This window comes from Vanellus vanellus, assembly GCF_965231255.1.
Source record: "Vanellus vanellus genome assembly, chromosome: 4".
Classification (NCBI taxonomy): Eukaryota; Metazoa; Chordata; class Aves; order Charadriiformes; family Charadriidae; genus Vanellus; species Vanellus vanellus.
This window is the reverse complement of record NC_138909.1, coordinates 9,069,766-9,094,964: the sequence shown is the minus strand read 5'-3', so window position 1 is coordinate 9,094,964 and position 25,199 is coordinate 9,069,766. Positions and strand designations below refer to the sequence as shown.

General features: G+C 42.7%; 1 protein-coding gene across 3 annotated transcripts in view; it reads right to left on the bottom strand.

The window, feature by feature from the left end:
• Positions 1-20,487, bottom strand: part of JADE1 (jade family PHD finger 1) — a 46,687-nt gene extending 26,200 nt beyond the window's left edge. For 2 of the 3 annotated variants that reach the window (XR_014269191.1, XM_082483043.1), the window contains exons 1-2: positions 20,448-20,481; positions 10,434-10,511 (exon numbers count right to left, since the gene is read on the bottom strand). Coding sequence is in view for 2 of the 3 variants with exons in the window: in XM_082483043.1 (XP_082339169.1) it covers positions 10,434-10,485 (52 nt within the window). In the remaining variant the exon portion in view is untranslated. Of the gene's footprint in view, positions 1-10,433; positions 10,512-20,447 lie in introns of all 3 variants that reach the window. The other variant, XM_082483044.1, reaches the window with a different exon arrangement.
• Between the last annotated feature and the right edge of the window lie 4,712 nt (positions 20,488-25,199).

Sequence of the window (25,199 nt, the reverse complement as noted above, 5' to 3'; positions counted from 1 at the left end):
ATCATCCAGCAGAAACCTCTTGGGGATCAGAAAGCACTGTTCAAAACCAGATTGCATAGGATGGGATAAGTTCTCTATTAAAAACAAACATCATTTTCAAAGACAACTGACTATCCGAGACTTTGATTGGAAAGATAGGACTGAGTAACAAGTCAACAGTAGAATTTGTTGTGTTGTAGTTATGCTTTTGTCTTCTCTTTTCAATTAGAAATACATTAAGTAGTCTGCCCCAATAAAAACCACTCCGTAACAAAGCAATGAATAACAGACATTATGCAGAACCTGCATAGTGGTCAAAATTGAAGCAAGATACGCAGCAAACAGCTAAAAATCTTCTCTTCTGAGGTAAGAATCCAGAAAAGATTATTTCAGGTAAATGTTAGTGTTTTTATATAAAAGATGATGATTTGAAAGGTTTTTAAAAAGTCATGGGCGCTTTTCCTAAGCCCCTCTGTTTTACAATTATAATTTTCTAGTTCTATGACAGGGGAAAAAAGAAAAGGAAAAAAGGAAAAAAGTGACCAACTGCCATTTACTAACATGTGTGGAAAGCCAGATTCCCAGTATCTTCTAACTACTGTTCCATTTAAATGTTCTCTTGAAAACTAAAGAAAAAACACAAGCAGCAGTCTAAACTCCTGAGAATCCTATCAGCCCGTACCCAAACTCAACCTAAAAAAGGCAGAGGGCAATAAATGAAATCACTCAAAGTGTCAGATACATAGCTAAAATTCATGACAGAAAATTTTTTTCCTGCAATATAGCAATATAAATACTAACATTTTAACATTCAGAGAGATGTGTTTTCTTCAATCAATACTTCACTAGAAAACCTAGGCCACATACATACCTACACAGATTAGTGTTCGGTTCTTGCAGGTTCTGATGTTTTCCATTGGCAAGACATTAATATCTGACCAGCTATCTGCCACTGAGGTATTCAGCTAGTTACACCACTGCACCCACTGCACCAGCAAGTCAGACACTTTGAAATTTCCCATTTATTTGTAGATCTGAGTGTTTAATGCACTGTTGGACCTGGGGAAAGGAGCCTGCATACCAGATAAGGAATTAAGAACAACAAGATGTATTGGCAAATTGGTGGTTGATTCTGAAGTTTCTGTGGAAGAAGAGCTGGTGAGTCTGGAGGCTTTAATACAGTTATTCCCAAATAATGCATGCATCTGGCAAAATTAGAGCAGTAGCACCATGATGTACTTCTGGATCCTTACCCATGTGTTTTAATTCAGCTCTGATGACAACTTGTCATAAACTGAAGACAAGTAAGAAAGCATATGGGCATATAGGCTTCTTTTTTTTTTTTAATGTTAATATTAAAAGATGGATTTCTAGGTCTCTCATGCCACAGAGAAATTACAAAGGTGAGGAGTAAAATAATCCCTACCATATCTTCCACCTCCATTTCCTTACTGTGTCATTTGCAGATGCTACACATCAAAACAGTGCCTTAAATGTGTACTTCTATTTTAGACACAGTCCATGTACACAAGGCTTAGACCCCTGGATTAACTAACTATTCCACGCAACATGAAAGGTCAACTTTTAGCACCAAAACTACAGAATCATCATTTAAAACTACTTTTTTAAGGCTCTACATGAAAGTACACTACATAAAATTTCCATGCATAAGGGACAACTGAAATGCAGCCAGCCTTCCTCAGGATATATTATAATGAGTATTTTTTCCATGCTAACTAACCTCCTACAATGAATACGGGAAGTAATAGTTTCTTACATAGTTTTGTAATAGCTGTTTCCTTGCACATAAAATTGGTGAATGCACAGTGAAAACACACCATGTTTTTAGTAAGTTACTGAAGAGACTGTTGTATTTTTCTGTGCAATGTAAACTGACTGTACATAATACTAGGAGAAAAAGGTGGAAAAATTTCTCATGGGACTGAGATTTTACTACCCACTAAGATCTCTAACTGTAGCTAACAGGTGACCTTTGGCAAGGGCTTCACTTCAATAGGGACAACACTTACTCGCTGAATAAACAAAACCCGACCTATAAGACATGCATTCACAGATTCAAACAACCACCACCACTTCGACACAGAAATGCAAGAAATTATGGTAAAATATCCAGCCCATAACAGTATTAAATTTAACTGCTTCTGAAATCTCAAGTAAGTTTCAACTCTGCTTCCATTAAAGTTAATGGCAAAATATCACTGCCTTTAACAGTGCCAAGACCAGGTGACTGAATTACCCAAAGCTGCTTTCATTAATAAGCAATCCACCCACTCCAAGTATACCAATAAAAGTGCAGGAGGAAAATGAAGGATGTTATTTGTCTTTTAAGCATCCTTTCCATATTTTCATACCTAATCCAGAAGAGTGACCTTACTAAAAGAAAAAGTTCACAGGCAATTACAGCTAATTCAGTGATTAACGAGCTGATTTTTACGTCTAAATACATGAAGTAAGAACCATTCCTGGATTATACAGAAGGAACACTCTACCGTGGTCAAAACATAGGACTCAAAACAGCTCTTATATACTACAAACCTAATGGAGTTATTTTAGAAAGATTCCAGACACTTTTCACCAAAATTATCCTCTTGCATTAAGTATGCAAAATTACTACATTCATTAACAGTTTTCTGAATACTAGCCTTCATCCCAAACTGGATTAGGATCACCAAGACTAGAAAAACAATTAAAGCTCAAGACAGAGTTAAACCCAGTTTTGGTAAAATAAAATAATAATAATAATAATAATAATAATAATAATAATAATAATAACCACATCAGGGAAGTCTGAATCACTGGGATTTGGAAAATGTAAAACTTTTGTAACATAACATTATATACCTCATGGGAGAAATGAGTTCTACAGCAGATGGAAAATAATGGAGATGTTAAGAGAGCCCATGCTACCAAAAGTCATGTGAATAAGAAAAATACACAACTCCAAAGCATAAAGCTAAACAAACACATCCAAAACATGCATCATTATTATCGCTAAACATCACAGATAAAATGTGTCTTATTAAGTGCCCATCCTGTTACAGGATTGTGCAAGTTAAGGATGAACATAGTAGCCCAGCTAACATCATCATGCCAGGAGATACACTAAGACCATTCCAATTCTTTTGTAGAATCATAGAATGGTTTAGGTTGGAAGGGACCTTAAAGATCATCTAGTTCCAACTCCCCTGCCGTGGGCAGGGACACCTTTCACAAGACCAGGTTGCTCAAAGCCCCATCCAACCTGGCCTTGAACACTTCCAGGGATGGGGCATCCACACCTTCCCCGGACAATTTGTTCTAGTGCCTTACCACCCTCAGAGTGAAATTTTTTTTCCTAATATCTATTCTAAATCTACCCTCTTCCAGTTATAGTTAGGATCCTTTCAGATGGCTTAGGTGTTCATATGTTTTAAAAGTTTTTCATCGCTAAGAAAAATGGGAGGAGGATTATACTCTTACTACTACATGTCTGTTTTCCCTTTGCATTTATCCACCTACAGACAAAAAGCAAAAAGAAATCCCAAACCACTAACGAGGTGTAATTCACAGCAAGAGAGGCAAACCTCTAACACACGACTGGTGCTGGAAAGGCAACTCCTAAGACTCAAGTAGGAAAACTTTCTGTTCCCCTAGGCTATTATATACACCTTACCCTGTAAATACAGTATTTTTATAATACCGCTGCAGGGTGTATATAACACATCCACCTCCTGATAGTAAAAGAAAGCAACCAAGGAGCGTGAATTCTTTTTACATTATTTGTGAAGGACACACTTCCCAAAAGGAAAAACATAACCAATTTTAACTGTGTCAATTTATTAAATGATCTGTCAAGAATATGTTTTGATTCCAAAAAAAGCCCATCAAAACAGGAAATTCCTTGGGACCAATAAAGCAATTCAAGCCCTCGGGGAATTCTACCCCACAACTAATACACTACTCAGCATGAGCAGAAAAGGCTCAGCTATTATGTATCATGCACAAGGCTGTTGTAAAGCCACCTGCAAGGCACCCAGCTGTGTCCCTGGAGAACTACCTGCTGCTACAGCCTCTGAACACTTCAAAGCCTCAGATCGCCCGGCATCTGAAAGCACTTCTCCCACCATAAATACACTCCTGCTACACCATTACACCAGGCAGCACAACAGAGCAAAACATCCCCGACACGAATGTATGTCTGGCTGTCACTTCTGCTTAACACTGGCATTTCCAGCTGCCTATACTGTTCCTCAACTCACTCTGAGACCAACTAGGTGTTGCTGCCAACACTCTGTCAGAAAGATCTGCAGCCTGAAGAAAAAACATAGATGCTCAGAGTCTCCCTATTTGCTGCCTGGCCCACAACTCTCCACATTAAGGCTTTATGTCACTTAGACATAATTCCACATGTCTAGACCCAAATTCCAGCACAAATAAAACAGAAGCAGACTATTCTAAGGCAGTTTTCCATTATGTTAGGTATAGAAAAGAGCTGGCTATGCAGAAGTCTTCAGGCCCTATCCCAGAGAAAGCAGCATGTATGCAAACACAACCTACGACATCGTTTCACATAGCCAAATTCCCCTTCTCGTGTTTCTGTTGCTGGAAAATTTGACCATCTATCTTCCTTATCTTTATACAATAGTGTATTATTATATGATAATCTCATTCAAGATCAAACCAGAAAAAGCAATGGCCTTTTATTGCTTGTCAACACCAATTCTACTCAAAATTTAGTGTCATTTGACAACTACCCAACTGCAGCTGCTGAACAACGCGTGGATCCATACAATCTCTGCAGTGCTTTTTGACAACACTACACAGTTGGTCAGTATCAGAAACACATAACAAAAAGCCTTTGCAGCTCACTGCCACTGTAATTGAATACAAGTTCCGTCCTATGATCCCTTTTCTCAGTAACACACATTTGAGTTTTATAATCTCAAAGAACACACCCATAACCATGCACAGGCACATGACACTCTACTAACAATGAAGAATTCCTAGACCCCACCTTATTTTTTATCACAAGATCCAAGTGCCATTCTAACTCCCTAGCCCAAGGCTTCCCACTGCAGCAATGCTTTACCATAAGAGTACAAAAGGTTTTAGCACAAGTTTAATACAGCTTATCAAAGTCAATTGGAGCACCTCCCAAGCTAGCATTCATAGGTTGATAACAGGATGTTGTCAGGCCTTAGAACTCCAGTGAAGTTAGGTGTACTCAATATTAACAGTCTTGTAAAGAAAAATGTACTTCTCCAAAAATGACAGTGATGATTATGTGGTGACCCTTCCTCAGATGTGATATCCTATCAGCCCAGGTAAGTCGTTCAAATCACTCTTCCAGAGTACTCTGAAGCGTAACAACTTCACCAAAAGTCACCCTGCCCCAGCGAGCCTAACCTTCAGGCAAGATGCTAGCTCTGACCATCTGTCATCACTCCAAATGCCACAACCCTTGTTCAAAAGCATAGCAGTGACCACTGAACTTGCTGCTTTGCCCAAATTCTAGCACTGTAACTACGTTACATTCTGTTGGTTAATCACAAACCTTCACCTACTAGCGAGTTCAACCAAAAACCGAAAAGCATTCACTTCCTTTTCATAAAATGCTGCACAGCATTAGATGCACTGCTAAGTAATTGCCACATTTCAGGCCAGCAGCGGCTGCAATTCTTCAGTAAATGAGGTACACACCTCAGGTTATGTACTCAGCAACCTTTGCGAAGGCACTCTGGGATCCATCTCAAACACAACAGGAATCCACTGGGATGACAAGCCCTTTCTAAATCTAAGATCCCCATCATTCAGTCAGAACACTGGATATTAGCAAAATATGTTTAACTTTAAAATAACATTTGTTTAGCAATGGTAGAATAAGGGTCCATCTAAATTACAGAACTATATTCCATAATCCCTAAGTATTAAATCTTTCATTTCTCGGAACGGATGTGAAACCTTGTAAATCTTAAGAAGCATTTTTCATCTGCAAGTGTCTTCAGTTCTTCTCACAGACACTCTGTACGTAGGAGTATGATAAATTGATAACCCCTCCAAGAATAAATGAAGAGGCATCGTGGGAGCAAGTAAAGTGTGAAGAAAATAATGCTCTGAATTCCTTGCTCATGGAAAACAGTGACCGAACTGTCTTTGACATCAAGGAGGGCCTGGATTTCACCCAAGCTCCCTACAATACAACTGCCTGAGCTTCAGCTCTTGTCTCAAACACAATCTTGTCCACATGTCCAAGCAATTTGTGTAAAAGGAATGCCCCGAGGCTATAAATGGAAACTACTCCACTGCACAACTTTATCTCACCAGGAAACAAAGCACATGGAATATTCAGCACAAACCACCTTTGTAGATTTATAGACCAATGAGGCTAAAAAGTCAGGTCAAACACTGAGCAGGAAAGATAAAACAGCTTCAGTATCTCATTTCATTACAGTGAGACCTGGAACCACAAAGAGGAGGTTTTTATGCAATGAAGGAGTAAGCTGAAATACAATGTAACAAAAATTGCTTAAAAATGACCAATGACCTAGCCAGCCACGCAGAAAACAGGAACGTAATTGAGTTTGAGGTAAACATCACTAATTTACTTAATAATACAGGTTTTGAAGAAGACCGCATGTACATCACAAGGCTTTTATGACGGGCCTGGCTAGTATTAATGCCTATTATAGTTGCTGTTATACATTATCTGGAAAGAGACAGAAATTAACAAGCTGCCAGATGACAAAAAAAAGGATTACTTGGAGCTGCCAATAATCTTAAACCCTTCCCCAAGCCTCTCCCAATATCATTCCTCTGAATTTAGACAAAAGTTCAAAATCCGTTCATAACTATGCCTGCAGCCATTTTTCATTCAATTGTATTTCACAGATAAAATGTTCAAAAGTGACCCATAATTTCAGAAAACGAAATCTCTGAGAACACACTCGGATATTCAGGGACTGCTGTGCACAACTTTCACTGACACCTCTTGCTCAGTGCTTCAATTATACTATTTTGTCCTCTGTCTAAATGAGGAACTTTGATTTTAAGGGTGATTTTAAGCTCAATAATTTTTAGTAGTTACACTGAAGGACACAAAATAAACACCTTTTGGGGCTTGAAGTCTGTACTTAGCTTTCGTGAAAGAATCAAGTCAGAGGGCAAAAAAGAAGTGATGAGAAAAGCAAAGGTTCTGTGTTTAGGCTGCAAGGCTTTAAAATACTGCAAATAATATATAACCACCCACACTAAAGTATCTTGTGTAAGTTAGTAACTACATGTATGTACTGCAGCCATGTTGTTAAGCGTTTTTCTCTTCTGTATTTCACCCCTAAATGAATATGATTCTCACTCCTTTCATCTCACACAAGGAGAGCACCTTTTTCTTTCTCTGAACTACAGATGCTTGTATCTTCAGTATAACACATTTTTAGTGCTTGGGGTATGAGGTTTGTTTCTGTGACTACCAAGGAAACTGATTCAGTTCAGTAATCTAATGGAAAACAATCTTTGTGTCTTCATTTATTTTTTTTTTAGATAAATTCCATTATTAGTATCATTATTATTATATCATTATTATTACCTTATAAATATTCAGGTTCCTGAGTTCCATAAAATAAAATGTGTACTTCTTCATGCCAAAATACTTTCTAGGTGGCACTAGTCTACATGCTGGAGTCTACCCCAGACAAGCACCATCATTCAGGTCACTCCAACAACATTTATCCAGTGACATTCATGATGAATCCGAGATGCCTGATCACACAGTCTACTAAGGCACTGTATGAAAACTCAACTTCAGAACTGAAGAACCTAACAGTTGGAGGCCAAATCCTCACCTTGGGAGATGAGGGAGAGCAGCGCTGAGCTCTAAGATGAAGAATAGAATTCACTTATGATGGGAATGCAAGAAGCGCACTTGGAGGGTCAAGAAGTGCCGCTGACTGAAGGGAAGCAGATGTTTGGCAACAGGATTCCAACTAAGTGTTGATTAAAATTTCAACTTTTCAATTAGAAGACAGCTGTTTGAAGTGCTCAGAATAGTCTATTTAATTGTTTTCTGCCTCTGGAAACTCTGAGAAGGAAAAATAGCTAAAGAAGAACTTAGTCTCCAACGCAGAGCCCAGAAATGCACAGAAATTTTTACCTTTTATTTTTTTAGGCAATAAAATTTGCTTACTCTTCTAACACTAGTATCAGTACAGTGAATCAGAAATACTACTGATAAAGTAATAATACAGAAATTAACATAGTGAGAGTAATCAGTAGTTCTAGTAAAGACAAGAAATGATTAAACAAAGGTGAAATCTGTAAGGGGAGATGCCTGATATTCAAACACAGCTGCAAGAACTACTGGTATCTCCTGTAACAGGCAAACTGGAGAAAAAGGGCCTGATCATCAGACATAGTTCTCAGGGAAGTGTGAATGACAAAACGCCTTGGAGATGCTGACCCTACATTAATTGTTATCTCAGCTTCTGATTATTAACCCTTCATCTTTTTGAACATGGGTATAGTAATAGAATGAATATGCAGGAACCTGTATCTGAATTTGACCAGTAACTTCACAAGAAGAAATAAACCTAACCAAGTCAAGAAAAAAAGAAGTGTAATGAAAGGGAAGCGGTACGTATTTCAAATAACAGGCGAAAATATTTTTAAAATATCACTGCCTTTTGCCATGTAATTTATTTAACAAATAGTTATTCATATTAATTAGGCTTTAAAATAGAGAGATCATAAAAGGGCAGGGGGTTGTTTTTCTTTTCCTCACTCATTTTCTTAAATCTTGATCTATGGTACAGACAAAAATACAGTTTTTTGGAAAATGTAATGTCGACAGCTCTATTCCAGATAGTTATATATCAAATGACATTACAAACAAGCATCATAATCAGCAACAGATCAGTCAACTGTATCTATTTCAGAACTTCAATTCCAAGATTAACTGCTTCATATTTTATTTGGTAAAGCCTGTAACACAAGGTACATGAAGGGATCAAAGAGTAAAAAAGAACAGATAAGACAGTGAAAATAAGCACAATTATCAAAATGAAACACTATTATATAAAGCTGGTAGGGAATGAAAAAAGGGTAAAGCAAAATTCTAATGAAAGGCATCACATTCGCTGCTACTTGTCTATTTTACAAGTAAAAACACATTTTCGTTTTGGGGAAGTACACGTCAGCTTTAAGGAAATACACAGACTTCAATTTTTATAACTCCAAGTAAACTTCTAATCAAGAAAAAACAGGTATGATTCAGGATTTTTTTTCTTCAAAAACCCCCCAACTGCAGGTAGTTTTCCAAAAACATGCCAAATTCCACACCTCTTTAACAGATTTTACTCCTTATTTGGACTAACTCCTAATCATTTTGCTAGTCCTCACCGCCTCCAATCCTTTTACCACTCCTGCATTTCAGCAATAGCTTGCCTACGGTTGTTTTAAGATGCAGATTTAGCCATACCTGAGCAGACTCCCAGGCAGCACAGACACACCTAAGAAATACGTATGCAGGTGAAGCAGCCACCTATGCAGGGCCACAGAGCAGCACAGGGCTACGTTCTCAGAGTAGAGCTTTCAAAAGCACCTGGAAAACCTCCCTGATCATTTTCTGTTACATTTCAGACTGAAGTCTCACAAAAGACTTCGGATTTGAAGATGTGCACCCAGATAGATCAAATTAAAACCAGGAAAATCTCTCTGACAACTGGCTAAGCTGCACTATTGTCAAGTACAATCAACTTGCTTGTTTGGGCAAATAAAACACCTTGGCACATTTCCCAAATTGCCCTCACTGCCCCCCCCGCCTTTTTTTTTTTCTGCTTAAATGAAAGATTAGCAATCCCTGGAATCCAAACACAAGAGAGATATATACCATACAGATCTCAGTGTTAGCTATGTCAGTAAAAATGTAAAAAATACATTCTATATCCAATTTACTAATTTACTGAATTCCAATTCTTGAAACTTATTCCTCAAATAAGATAATCTTCAAACAAAGGAACAACTTTTATGCACCATCAATCTTTTCTACTGAAGTTTGAAGCAAGATACTTTTCCATTGCATAGAAGTATGAGAACCCTGAAGCAAATTTAAAATCCTAATGCAAACTTCTACTAAATACTAAGCTGTGGACAACACTAGCAGATATCTCCATGCAAGTTCTGTCTTTGTAATGATAAATTACGCTGCTTGCAAAGATTTTAAAGACAACCAACTTTTTCTCTTCTTTTATCTTATTAACTAACACTGTATAGTCAACACACTGGGGGGGATCCTGAATCTGTCCACCTGTGCTCAGAATAACTGACTTCAAAACTAGATCCTTATAACAGACATTTCTACCAGTCCACCCAATATGCAAAATGCCTCTGTCACATAAAACGCTGCATTAAAACATGTTTTCAAACTCATAACCTACTGCACTTTACAACAAAGGAGCACTTACTGCCATTGTCGTCAGAATCCTCACTGCTGCTAGGAAGCCGACGTCGTTTCATGATCTCCACGGGAAACAGCAGGCAGCCTGCAAAGCAATGAGACAGCACTTAACCCAAGATAATAATACACAGTCATCAAGTTGTGTTTCTGATGGCATTTGAGGATTTACAGCACACAAAGGAAAACAAACAAATTTAAACAGCATCTGAAATATGAACACTGAGTATCTCAAGGATGCTTAATTAGGCAGTCATCATACGAGCAGGTGAACAAAACTGGAGAGTATCAATGACAATCCCACCAACGCTTTCACCCTAAAACAAAAACATATTTTGTTCTGAGAGGTCTTAAAATCACTAAATATCTGCAGTCAATGTGCTTAACTTCCCCTGCCCATTCTGACACTAGATTTGCAATACAATAACATTCTTACTGCTTGTGTAAATATTTATTTGGCTAATATGTTTTTGGAACCATTTTATTCCTGTTTCAAGTGCCAGATTTACAAAATCAAAGATTAAAGTCATCCACTTTATATATATAAAAAAAGAAACATCAGAAGTAGCAAGCCAAGTTCTCTCAGATTAACTAAAGATATACCATCTATGCCCTGCAAGGCACCACCCTCTAAGGTAAGAGAGTTACTTCCTCCTGCAGGCACATTTCTAGTGCCATGCCTAACACTAACTTTTCTTCAGGAATCAGACCACCAATTGATTACGCAGAAGCTCCTCCAAACTGCCAGACTTCTAGCAATATTGCGTTCAACCGCACGTGAACCAGTGATGTAAAGGCAAAAGTTCCTTATCTTTTTAACTGCTATTTACAGGGCGCTGGTTTTCTCGCATGTATTCCCTGTGGAATGAAACCAAACTCAGAAAAATTAAGGAAGCTGTAAATAGCTAGTCAGCATTTACATGTAAAAAGCTATTAAAAAGTCTAAGTTGAAGAGCAGAAAAAACATGACAGGACAAGCGCAGAAAGGCATATCCACCGTAAGTTAAACTGACAAGGACTCTAGATGCACATCAAATCCCCTGAGTCTTTGCTTACCACATATCAATCGTGATATCAACAAGATCTGGGTGTTCTGCTAGCAGCAAAACCCTCATACATACCTCTGGGGCACAGATTTCAAAATCAGATGCCAAAATACTTTCTTGCTTCTAGGTAGGTGCAGAGAATCTAACCTCCTCATTTTCATGTGAGTTGGGATTTCCTAAAAACCTTTCAGCAAAACTCTTCATTGACCCTCCCGTATACAGTTGTTTACTACAACTTTATTCACTGAGAACATGTCTCATTGTAATAAACTCAATAAGGGTTTCTCAACTTTTATAAAACTAATTCCCAAAATGAGGAAACTCAAAAAGCCTAACCAAAGCCTAGCACCATTTCCAAAAAAGCACAAAAATATCTTCTCTTCCAAAAGTGATTCATATAAAAAGAAATAAGCATTTTTTGAGGGAATTCATTTTATCATCACTAGCAAACCACAACCAACTCAACCTCAGACTCTATTTTACACTTCCAGTGAACTTAATGTAAGAGTCCAACCATAGCAAGATTCCCTCCTTTTTCATATCATACATGCAAACAGGGGGAAGCCTCCCTCCCAGAGTGGGATTTAACATGGCTGCCCTTGAAACATGTAACAGTTTAGAGCCGCAAACTTTGTTCACTAAAGGTAGAGAGAAGCCGAACAGTTCACTTCACTAAGACTTTTTTCCAGCATATCATAGAGTAAAAGTTCACATACAATGTCTGATGTTAGAGAATAAAGAACCATAAATGACAACCTCTTATAGTGCTAGAATTCTCTTTGAAGCAGACCAGAACTTTTTATGTATGGCAGATGGAAATGCTGCCAATGAATAAATACACAGACCAGCCTAGACCATCAAAACCATCTGAATACAGAGCTGGTATAAATGTGGCAGATCCAGAGCCAAGTTCTGATATGGTCACTTACAAAGACAGAAAGGCAACATTCAGATCCAAAATGGGCTAAGGCAGAACTGAAAAAACAATTAGCTGCTACAAGGCCAAAACCAGAGGGTATCTATTCTGTAAGGTACTTTTTCTAGTAGTTCACCTTTTTCCTGTAATTTAAAGAAATATTAACAATAGCAATGTAAAAGAACATACTCACTTAGAATGCAAATATCTCCCATAAACAAAGTAAAGAGAACATGGAAGAAAACAAAGAAAAATTAAGTTATCTCAGAAATGTAACTTGCATATTCCTGGTCAAAATCCTCACTGCTTGGTTCATTCCCATGTGGTCTGAAAAGTACTATGCACCGCAAATCAAAATAACATTGCATATGTACACTGAGATATGCTCACGAGCTTGCAATGAAGAAAAAAATTTGAAATTTTCCTCCTCCACAGCTTTTTGGATAAGTGTATTTTGAGCTCATCTTCTCCTAGCCATACTTTGTGCAAGTGCACAAAATAAGAAAAGACACAGAGGCTTCTCTTTCCTGCCACGTCTTTAAAAAACAAAATAAACATATTTTTCGTTGTTGTTGTTTAAAGGAGACAGTGGTATTCACACCTTCCAATTCAAGCACTCTCCATAGTTCTTCAGGAAATAAGAGAAGCCAGAACAGAAGCCACTTTCCTGGAGTACAGAGTATTAGGTAAAGGCAACTAATTTCCTTGAGCACTCTATCTGGGTTTCTGAAGTTGGCCACGTTGAAAAGCCTGTGTTCTCAAAAGCAACATTAAATGCTGATGCAGCTTCTGTGAGATTCCTTTACAGATGTAGATAGAGTTAAAATCCAGAGCCCTCATTTTCCCATCTTTGAACCTAACCTGAGTTTACAGGGAGCTAAATCAGATGGAAAAGCAGCATTTGGCTTCAAGAGCAAATCTCAAACCCCCTAAGATTAACCCCCTAGAATTTTTGTCATTAGAAGTAACAGAACAGCTTTTTTCAACCCCTAAAATAATTTTAAACCGTTCCCACCAGATGTTCATATCCACAGTTCAGAACACACTTTCTAGAGATAATACTAGAACAGCTAATAAGAACTAAAACCACACAGATTGAAATGCTACTGTTCTTAAAGGTATCACAGTGCCCCTGCATCAAAGACTGTCAGTTTCTATCAGGTAATGATGACCTCAAGGCCACACAAGAACAGCATTAAAAATAAACACAGATTGCCGACAGCAATGGTTAGGTGCAGATTGAAGGTGCAAGGCTTTCCCTGTTTAACCACAGACATACACATCTTCTCACCATGTTTACAGAACACTGTGAATTCAAGTAACACTTTTTTAATCTTCAAGGAAAAAAAAAAAAAAAAAAAAAAAAAACCACAACCAAACTACAGTCACTCATTCTTTATGGGACATCCTTAACTGAAAATAATGTGGTTTTATACTGAAAAAGGCAGAATGGAAGAACTATCAAACTTTCCAGTAACATTACTCATCTCATTCTCTTTCCTAATCTGAAATTTGAGTGCCAGCAATATTATTTTTCTTTGAAATTCTCACTCTTCATTCATGAAAATGTTGGTATTTTTCACTTTACTTTATTTTGACATACACTTGATATAATCAGGTGCATGTACAATGCATCTGATCTGACTCTGATCTCATTAAAACATATTCTGAAACGGACATAGATCTGTCAATTCCAGCAGGTCAGAGGTAAAGGCTGGTTCATCAAGACTGATTGTACCACAGCTAGTTTAATGGTACAAACTGGCTACGATCATACGCCTGTAAGCAAAGAGAATTCATTTGTAAGCATAAAAACGGTGAAACATTTAAGCCAAGCTTTAAGATTCATACCAATAATAAGTAAAAATTATGCACTCAGCCTGCAAGACTTGCAGGACAGAGAGAGACCACCCAGGCTACTGAGCTCGATTCCCAACAACTGCCTGCAACCACATAATTGCTGTTTAGTCCAGAAGTTTCCACAAAACATTCACCGTACCCACACATGCCACAGAAAAACTTCCCAATGCCCTTTGCAAAATGAACGCTTCTCTGAAGCAAGGAAGCAGCCAACCAAACAGTGCCCTTGAACCCTGCATCTTCAATCACAAACATTTCTACAGTTGTTTGTCCCAAATTCTTACACCAGCCCCAAAAGGGCATTTGCCCATGTACTGTTCACCTGCAGAGTAAGCCCAGCACTTGAAAAACTATGACAGAGTCCAGCAGCCCTAATACAATAAAAGGCTGCTGCACCACCAGCCCAAACATTCCCTGAGTTTTCAGTGACACGTGTAAATTTCCACTAACCCAGCAACTTCTGTACATCCTTTCACTTTCATTTCCTTGAAAGATGATTGTTTCTTCATGTTAAAACCTTCATTTCAGAAATCAGACGGACCAACACACAGCATGCTGATAGTTATTTCTCCTGAGGACTCTATTATAACATTTACCTATTTTGGGAGGGGGGGGGGGGGGGGACGGGGACTCAGGCAAATGCCAGCCTTTAACTAAACACAGCTTTATAGAATCACCCATGACTCTGCTGGCCATGTTACCCCATTTCCAAGGGTGGACAAAACACCTAAGAGCGCTTCGTGCAATCACGCCACTGAAATAAATGGCATAGATGGGGCAGAGGCCATGACTTTTTAGTTACCAAGCACCCTCAGATTGGCCAGCCGTAACAGGGCAGTACTGGTGAGGCTGGCACAGCTTGTAACGGGCTTCGAAATGACTAGACAATAATCTAGTATAGTCAATGTCAGGCTACAGAATAAAATTTGGATTTACACATCCTTGTGGAGGTGAGCAACAAACATCTAACTCTACACAATAGGAATACAGACATTTACGTCTTCCCACTATTTGCTGGCAGATGCAGTGCAATGGGTTAGAATCAGCAACACAACACAGTACAGCAAATTCACTATTTTTACCATTACACATTATCATACCTCTCCGTTCTTAGCTCCACAAAGGATTAATTTAAAAGAACCAACAAAAACCAAAAACCACGCTGGAAAGCAATGCCAAGATCTTTCCTTTTACTTTTTTTCTCCCACACTGAAGTCTGAGGAGTTGAACAGATAAAGGTGAAAAAAACCCAAATCCTTCCTCACAGCAGAAATCCAGACATTACCCCATAAAATTGGCACGGCACAGCAGTGTGCACACACGTACACCCATGTGCAACGCACCGCACAACTTTTTATGCTACTATTGTGCAATTAAGAACACTGTATACTTTTTTACTCAGTTTGACCCCAAGTAGAGCAATGATCAAAGAGAAAGATGTAAAGTATGTCAGTCTTTGTTATGCAAATAGCTAAAGAGAACCAGGTTTTTAAAAATAATTATACATGAAAAAAATCTACATCCTCAGGTCAAAGGTTTTACATAGCACGATTCTTACTAAAGTATTTTTAAGGGCTGTATAAACCTCTGGGTAAAAAGAGGGTATAATTCAAACTCTGACAGACAATTAACTGTAACCATGTTAACGGGTGTCACTATAATAAACTGCACTGAACAGCTGCAGAGACAGAACGGGAAGAAAGCAGAATTATGACAGATGTACACCCTGAAGAAAAACTGAAAAACTGGCTTTTCCTGAAAGTAACCCACTAACTGCAGTAAAACTAAGACCCAATTATTTCTAGTATTTGAGAACGCTTCAACACACTTATTGTACAAATGGAAGTGTGACATAGTCTTAACAAAATGGATAGTAGATGAAGACATTTGGCTTCTACTACTCTACTCTTCTTAAACAGCTTATGACACCACCCAAGCTTTCACCAACTGACACCCGACATTGACACAGCAAGAAAAAACAACACCTGGGCTGCTTCTTCTATGCCCAGAGGAAAAAAAAACAAAACAAAACAAAACAAAAACTATATCAGAAATAAGTTATACTATTAAAATCCACCAAAAACTTTGTAATTTCTCTTTATCACCTACGAAAGCTTTGACAGTGATATTTTATAGTCATGAAGATACAAGAAGAGTTCTTAAATTAAATACTACAGTATTATGTAGCACAATCCAGAGTACAAAAAAGCCACAGACCTTAAATGTGTAGAAAAAAAAAATCCTCCAAGTCTCATGAAACAAAACGTATGTTCCAAGGCCAAGAGTATTCTCCACAAGGAATACTTCTACTGACTTCAGCGCACCTATTCAAAATTTCCCAAGGAAAGGCAGAAGCACAATTTGGACATATCAGCCCAACACTTCTCAGCAATCCACATGCTCATTTACGCACCTGTGCAAGTCAGCTCATAAAGTTACCTTACAGTCTGGGCAGTGGCAGCAAATTATTCCCAAACTGTGCTGGTGAGACTGACAGCCCAAAATCTTGCACAATGACAAACTGGGCTCCATTAATTAATTCAACCCACTCTACACCCACTGCAGTTCATCTCTTCCAGCTAGAAAAAGCTGTCAGCTTGGTCAGCTCCAGCTGAAAATGGGAGCACGAAGCAGCAGTACTAACCACATGGAGAAAACATTTGAGGGAAGACTGGAAGTTCAGGGGTTTTTTTACTATATTCTGTGAATTGGGAATGAAACCAGAGAAGCTGGAGGGGAAATTTGCAGCTGTGAGGGAAAAGGGGAGTTTATTATTATTATTTTATTTTAAACATATGTATTAAACATAGCTCAAAAGCAGGGAGCAAGTGGTATCTGAAGCCAGAGGGAAAATCCTGCCACTAAAACGTACAACCCTTGCTGTTTCAACAATATCCCACTGAGTGTGAGAAAACTCTAGAAATAGAATCATAACAAGCGTATTTTGGCATAACTTTTATGAAGGCTTTAGGTTTGCAAGCGTGGGCAGCTTTTGACTTTCTTAAAAGACAGCGCCTGCTTAAAAAGGAAATTATTCCAAATCACAGCTAAATCCTTCCCTAAAAAGAAAAAATGAGGCTAGCATAAAAGCATCCTCCCGCTTTAACATTAAAATGTCAACTAAAACGTGTTGCTAAACGCTATCATAATTTCTAATACTACCTAACAGCTCTCCAAGGAGCGGCAATCTATTTTTAACGCTCGCGTGCAGAGCGTTAAACGGCCGTACAGACCGGCCGTTTGCATGTCACACAGGGCCAGCTCTTCCCGGAGGGCTGAGGGGGCTCCGGACCCCACCGCCTTCCACCTACGGGTGACTCTAATAAAACTTTATCCGAATAAAGCCGTCCGCTGGGGGAAAAGGAAGAGACCGAGGCAGGAGCTAGCCGGGGGCGCGCACCCCGCCCGGGGAGAGGGGCTGTGTAAAACCGCCTCGCAGGTGAGCGGTGCCTCTAACCCACCCGGCTCGGACGGTCGCCACCCGCTGGGCCAACGGTTGCCAACTCGGGGCCGCCTTTTCAGAGAGCGGGAGCCGCGGCTTGGAGAGTCAATTCAAAACCGGCGCCTTACGCCCCCTCCAACCCGCTCGCCGGCTCCAGGCCGGCCGGCTTTTCTCCTCACACTGCGATCCCGCCTCAGCTCCCGCGGCCTCGCGCGCCCGCCGGCCGTTAGCGGCCGCGCCGCCGAGACACAGCCATCGGTGGGGAGAGGAGACGGGGCCACCTCCCCCCGCGGGGGTGGCACCTTCCCGGGCAGCGGCAGGGCCGCCGGTTTCCATTTGAAACGGCCCGGCTCGCCCTCTCCTTCCTCCTCCTCCCGGCTCCCTCTGCCGCTCCTCCCCGCCGCCGGCCGCACCAATCCGCTCGGCCCCGGCTGCAAATCAAACTTGGTGCCCCCGGCTGCCCGCTGCCCCTTCCCCCCCCCCCCCCCCGCCAAACCCCTGTCACTGCCGAAAACGGCCACGGCACCGTCCCCACCCCACCACCCCCCGCCATCCCCACGCTGCGATGGAGGAAGCGGGGAGGGAAGGGGAGGGGAGGGGAGGGACGGGACAGCGGTTCGGCGGATTGAGCAGCGGCAGCACGGAGGAGACTTGAGCTCATTTTCTGTGTCTGTCTCTCCTCCCACTCCCAGACAGTTCTGGAAACTGTGTATCACCTCTTGTCACAGGAAACCAACCAGCAGGCGGTGCAAACAAACAAACACCCTTTGCCTCCGCCCTCCCCAAAATAATCAACTCCCCACCGCCTATCCTTAAGGAACTGGCGACCACGGACGAGAAAAGCAAAAAAAAAAAAAAAAAAAAAAAAAAAAAAAAGAGAGAAAGAAGAAAAGGAAAACAACATCATCCACCCGAGCCCAGGGACAGGCAGGGTGGCAGCGGCATCAGGGTGGCTTTGTCTAATTTCAGCAAGTGGAATAATCCCCGGAGCGGCGGAGGACGGACCGTACCAGGGACACCGCGCCGGTACCTGGCAGACGGCAGCTCAGACCCGGGGACACGGCGCGACCTGTCCCGACTGCCGCCCCAGCAACTTCAGGCGTTTGCCGCCGCTCCCCCGCGCTTGTTGTTCTCTGTTACGTTACGTTCGCGTCTCGACACCGCCAGTGACGTTCCACTCCCTCCTCAACACAAACTCCGCCACGGCCACGCCGATCCACGCCGGCAGAGCAACGTCCTGCCCCGCGGTAACCCCCCAGTTCTCGCTCCACCTCGCCCAAGTTTGCACCGCGTCCGTTCCTCCGCCTCCCCCCGCCCTTTCCCCGGTCTCCGCTCCCGCACTTCAACTCCCGGACCCGGGGCGGGGGTCGGGCGGCGCGGGGCCGCCGTGCACCTGCTGGCCGCTGCCCCGGCGGCAGGGATGCCGCTCCCCCCGCCGTCCCCGGGCAGCCCCACACACGCTCTCAAACACGTGCGCCTCGGGGCTCCCACAAGTTGCTCGCCGGCGGGAGGCACCGAGCGCCGGCCTCGGGCAGGGAAGGGGCGCACACACACACACACCGGAGCACCTATGACAGCCCGCGGCTCTCCGCCTCCAGCCGAACACCCACCCGTGGCCCTGGGCACACGAATAACCGGCTGCGGCTCTCCCGCTCCGAAAGGCAACTTCTGCTTAATTTCACCGATGAGCAGTTTTTATGCTTTCCAAGCATTTTTTTTTCCTCTCCTACAAGCGAAAGCCAAGTGCGACCGGGGGGGTGTCAGTGTAACTACTAAGCTGCTTCTGCATATAAACACCTCCTCCCCCACGCACACGCTCCCCGCCCTGAGCGAGAAGCGACGGGTCTGGTGGACATGTGGGTGACACGGTGACAGACGCTGGCCGTGGCTCCCTCCCCCCCGCCCCCTTCCCCGCACATCAGTATCCGAGCAGGACCTGCGCTCTGCCATTGCCATCTGTCTACCAACTTGCTCCGGCGCTTCCTACTTTCCGCGGAGGGCGATGCCCGGCGATGCCCCCGCCGCGCTTCCCCCGGGGCGCAGCCCCGCAGCGCCGCCCGAGGCGCGGGGCCGGCAGCGCCGCACGGCGTCGCCTCGCTTGGTGGCTGCTACCTTCAAAGCTGTGCCGGAGCCCGCAGCGGAACACAAAAAAAAAAAAAAAAAAAAAAAACACACAAACCAAAAAAACACACCCCAAAAAAACCCCACCAACACTCCCGCCGCTGCCGGCCCCGGCCCCGGCCCGCCGCGCCGAGCGGCGGCACGGCCTCCCCTCCCTCCTCCCACCGCCCGCCCCAGCCCGGCACAAGTTGCTTGTGGGATAGCGGAGCCGCAACTCGGCCGCCTCCCCTCGCCCCGTACCGAGCCGCACGGCTCTTGGCGCCATGTTAATGACGTACTATCTTATTTCCACTAGGCAGCGACCTTCGGCACGAAACTGCTCTCTCGCCGCCTCCGGAGCGACAAAAAAACCCATCAAATATGGCTGTGCTGGCGGCTCCCCCGGCTGGCGCTGCGGCGGCGGGGCGGCGGCGGGCACGGTTACCTGCTGGCGGCGGCGGCGGGGCGGCGGCGAGGCGGAGGCGGCGGCGAGGGCGGGCGGCGCGGCCGGGCTCCCCCTGCGCGGAGGGCGCGGGGCCGCCTCATGAGTTCGGCGCGGCGGCGGCGGGGAGCGGGCGCGGAGAGCGGCTCCCTGCGCCACACACCGCACACACACACACACACACACACACGCACACACAGAGACTCCCTCTGACTGACGTTTGTACTTGTTATGGAGGAAGGACTCCGTGAATCAAACTCGTTTCTGGGTCACTGCTGCCACAGGGGGGAGCTGCTTTAATCCCCTGCCAAAACTGGAAGGCGAGGGAAGGGGGGGGAAATAATCATCGTGTAGCTGCGGGGCGGAGGGGGGTGGCGGTCCCCGGGGGAGCCGCCGTTAACTCTTGGCTGCGTCTCCCCCCTCGGCGGCGGGGCGGCTGCACCGGGGAGCCCGGCGGCTTCCCCCGGCGGCACACGCACACCCCTCCCCGGCTGCCTCAACCGCGGGGTTCCGAGCGACAGAGGGGACGTCGCAAGGCCGGCAGCTGGGAAACGACGCGGTGTCTGCGCCCGGGTCCCGCCGGCGGCATCGCCGGCCTTACGCCCTGCCACAGTCCGCTCTTCCCTCCGAAAAACTGAAGGCGATTTCACCACCGGGAATTGCAACGCTGCAGGGCATAGAACTCGGCTGTTTTTTTCAGGCGGAGAAACTGAGGCACGTCAAGAGTTAAATGCTTTGGCCACGTACACAGCGTGAAATCACCGGGGCAGGAATAAAACTGCGGGGTCCCCGTCCTCAACCCCCGTTATCACCCCAGCTCCCGAACTCTCATACTTCTCAAAGACTGCAAAGAGCTAACGCATAACCGAGGGTTCAGTTCACATCTTTCTAGCGGGAAACGAAATTATCTTAAATTGGCATCAAATTGCGTACTAAACTTGCCATTATAAAAAAAAAAAGTATGTTTAAATGCAGATTTCTTTATTTGCCACATAAAAGGCTTTACCTCACACCGTGCACCTGTGCTCCCTGAGTGAAGAACTCCCCCTTTTGAGCAGAATTCCTCAGCAAATAAGAGTATGAGGTAATAAACACAACGGAGAAGATTCAGCATAATCTCAGACACAGAATTAAGGCGATCTGCGGAAAGTAATCCCCATAGCATGCAAATACAAATTAATGCAGCCTCCACAGCAATATTAGTCTGCCAAAGAATCACACCTTAGTTCAACAGAGGAATTGGGTCATTACTCATCCGTGCAAACCGAGTCATTTATCCTGCCGTCTCACCCACCTACCTACTCAATAATGAAACACTACTTATATTGCTACACATCCTAAAAAGTTGTACTTTACTACAAAAATATCCCCCCCCCCCCCCAAGATATTTTTTCACTGCAGAAGTAAGACAGTCATGGTTTTATTTGTAGAACAGCCTGAAGCATCTTTGGATTTTAGAGCCTAAGACTTTGATTCTCCTTGTTTTCATCTACATGACAATAAGAAAACACACACATTCTCTGCATTCTCACGCACTTACTTACCTTGGTGTCCAAACCTGTAAAGATAACTAACAGAGTAGCTCTGCACACATCAGCAGTCTAATTAGAAGTAGCTCCACTGATGGCATTCATATCCATGGGATGGGGGCCCTTAGCTTTCTCCATTCATGGTGCAGCCATCAGGCACCCATGATCCTCCCTGCCACACACCACATCCTAGAAATAGGCCACTTAATGCCAGAATTACATTTGGACACCCGTCAGCTTACCCCTGAGCTTCCAGGAACCTGCTCCAAGGACTACTTTTCAGTACTGCCAAAGGAGTCGGTGATGGGAGACTTTGTTGATCTGTATTATCTGAACAGCACGTGCCCACTGCGCTGCGACGGTAGAAACGCCGGAAGAGATTAGGTCCGTTTTTTCACTCTGTGGTCTGCAGGCCCCTTGGGAGCTCATGGACTATTTCTAAGAAGTCCATACAAAGTAATCAAGATTAGCAAAACTATTGTCAGTTGGCATTTACAGAGGTATGCACCTCTACTGGATGAATGATGATTTATTTTTTTAATATTGTCCATTGTAAAAGACTGAAGAATCACTGGAAATGCTGTTTGCCCCACTTTTCTGAATTCTTTCCAAGAAAGTTCAGAACTGGCTTCTGAGAAAGCTTTAAATGTGAACGCACTCTAATTTTTGAAGAGGAATAATAGAAACTTTACTGTCTCAAACTCCTTGGGTTTGAGGCAGTATTTTTGTTTTTCTTTAATTAGTTTTCCTTTGCATATACAGCCAAGTTTAAGTTACATCTTGTATTTTAGGAAACATTTCTCTTGGAAGCCATGCGAGGCCATACACGTAGGAAAAGAACATGAATGTCTGCAGAATGGTGGGCTGTGTTTTTAGAAAGTAGCGACTAATGCTATCTAAATTACTGTAGAAAACCCAACAAACGAGAGCCCTCTGCGCTGTAAAAGCGACTAGTCCAGTCTTCATGAGGAAGGTAACACAACCGGAACAGAGATGCTCTTTTGTCTCTGCGTGCAGTTTATCACCGAGACCATTCTGGAATAACGTACTCATACGTTTTAAAAGGGAATAGTGAAAAATTGAAGGGCTAGTAGCTGGAAGAATAATTTTTGAAAATAATGGAAAACACAAAGCAAAGGTTACAGCACTACAGGGATGAAGTTGTATACTAATATAGCTATGGGCAAACAGGCCAGAATATAACAGAGCATACCAGAGTAAGCCACCGGCATCGTTAATACAAAACAGCACAGGGGAAAAAAGGATCTACAAATGATCTAAATCAAGCGATGGGTTGTTCACTGCAGAATCAGCACTAGCAGCTTAAGACACTATTCTGACTCCTGCCGGAGAATCCCAGCAGCAGACACTGGAAAGGACTGTATGAGTGGTCCTCACTTAGTTCTCTACAAACGCAGTGCCTGGCTCAACCTGCCAGAGCGGGCAGGCAGCCTGCAATGACACAGAGGAGGACAGTAAAAGTGAGCCACGTGGGGCAAAGAGAGAAATCTGAATTCTGCATTAAACTTCTGGCCACAGCCTGACTCTCATAGGAACCAAAACACGAGAGACGGCCTCTCAGTAGTTTTCTGCTACCTCCACTGGCTAAATTTCAAGGCGATGGGTAAAATTCTGCTGGAGGTAGAGTCAGTAGGAGTTTTGCCGTGGACATCAATGGGGCCAGGATTCCAGCCTTCATCTCTAATAGGTATTTACTCCCTCATCAAAACAAGCATTTTGTTATAATAAATAATGTCATTAGACTCTCTGCCTCACTCGGTCATCTTTATACCAGTTTTAACCCTCATTCCAGGAGCACTCAGAGAATACATATCAGGCTTGGAGTTAGGCTTTGTACTAACACAGAACTTCTGCTCCCTTCTCCGAACTGTTTCATCAGATATAGTCACTCCATATTAATTATTATTTTTTTTTTGTAATTTATATAGTTTCTTAATGTCTCCCTCTTGATTGTTATTTCTAAGCAGATACACAAAGACAAGGAAATAATAGGTGGCTTTTCAGCACTTTTTTCCCAGCCTTTAGTGGAAATAAGTTGCTACAGCGGTGTCCGATAAAATATTTTTACTTACTTCTTTCTTTCTTTCTTAATTTGGTGGTACTCCTTTTACACTTGGAATCTTTTCCACTAATCGTTGCAGAATCTCCACACGTGAAGGCGGAAATGATGAAGTTGAGTTTCTCCCCACTGTTAAACTTAGCCCGAGCATCACTTAGAACTCAAAGCTGTTCTTTTGCTCTTTTGGCTCCAGTTTTTAAAAACTTCTGCTTCCATTTTCTCCTTCTTTATTTTGAGGATTAGAAACTTGAGGGGAAGAACACAGTACAGATCCAAACCACAACTGTCAAGGTTTTAGCTGGCACTTAATCTTCAAGACTAAGAACTTCCAGAGTGCTTTCACATCTCCTGTGAGAGATGTATGTATTGCAGAGAGATAAGACAGATGCACAGTTGGGTCAAATCCTGTGGAGGTCCATTTTGTCTCTAGTTGGTCTGCTCACATGAACAAAGAAAAAAAAAAAAAAGATATTGACTCATGCATATGTAAATCTATACCACTTACAAATTGCGTAAGTGCAATATTTTTAACTCCTGCAGAAATAAAACTTGCTCACACGGCTTACGTATGGACCATAGAGGAACACAGTTGTCACAGTTCTGTCTAATCCAAATACATCGTTTATGGCAACATGACACCTGACTGCTATGCAAAATGATGCCTAAAAGGATTAATTGGTGCTCTGACTTTTTCTCCCTTCTCATCTACAAGCACTGAATTTTGGTGTGTCTGGATTAGGGAGGTCAAGAAGGCTAAGCTCAGGTAATACGTTATTTTCTTTTGCTCTGCAGCTGAGGTTTACAGCTACTAGGATTGCTTGTGGGAGGGATTTGCAGATTGACAGGCCGTACTCGAAAGATGTGCTTTCTCCTGTGTGCACAAGCCTCATTCTTCTGATTTATAGTTCCTCTGTTTTACTGAAGGGTAGTTGTGAGAGTCACTAGCTGGGTGTATGAGCCAGTACCCCAGTAAGTAGAAGCTGCGCCCTTAAGGGATGAGGATGGAGAGGGATGAAAATGAAGCTTTAGAGCTAAACTTCAACATGCTATCAAACAGGGTGCTTGCAACAGAGAGACTAGTGTAGTCTTTCTAACGACAAAACTTGAGAAGTAGAGATTATAATATTCATTTTATGTGTGGGTAGGCAGGGGCATACAAAGGTTAAATCACTTGCACAAGTCACATGTTAAGTCAGCATTAAAACCAAGAATAGAAACCTAAAGTCATGCCTCTCAGTCCAAGGTTTCTAATGATTAAACTATATCCTCTCCTTTGGCCTGCTCTGTAGCACATAACACAGTACAAAGTATACCTCCATGACATTTTGCACATAGGTATCTTAAACTGTTTTTGCAAGTCA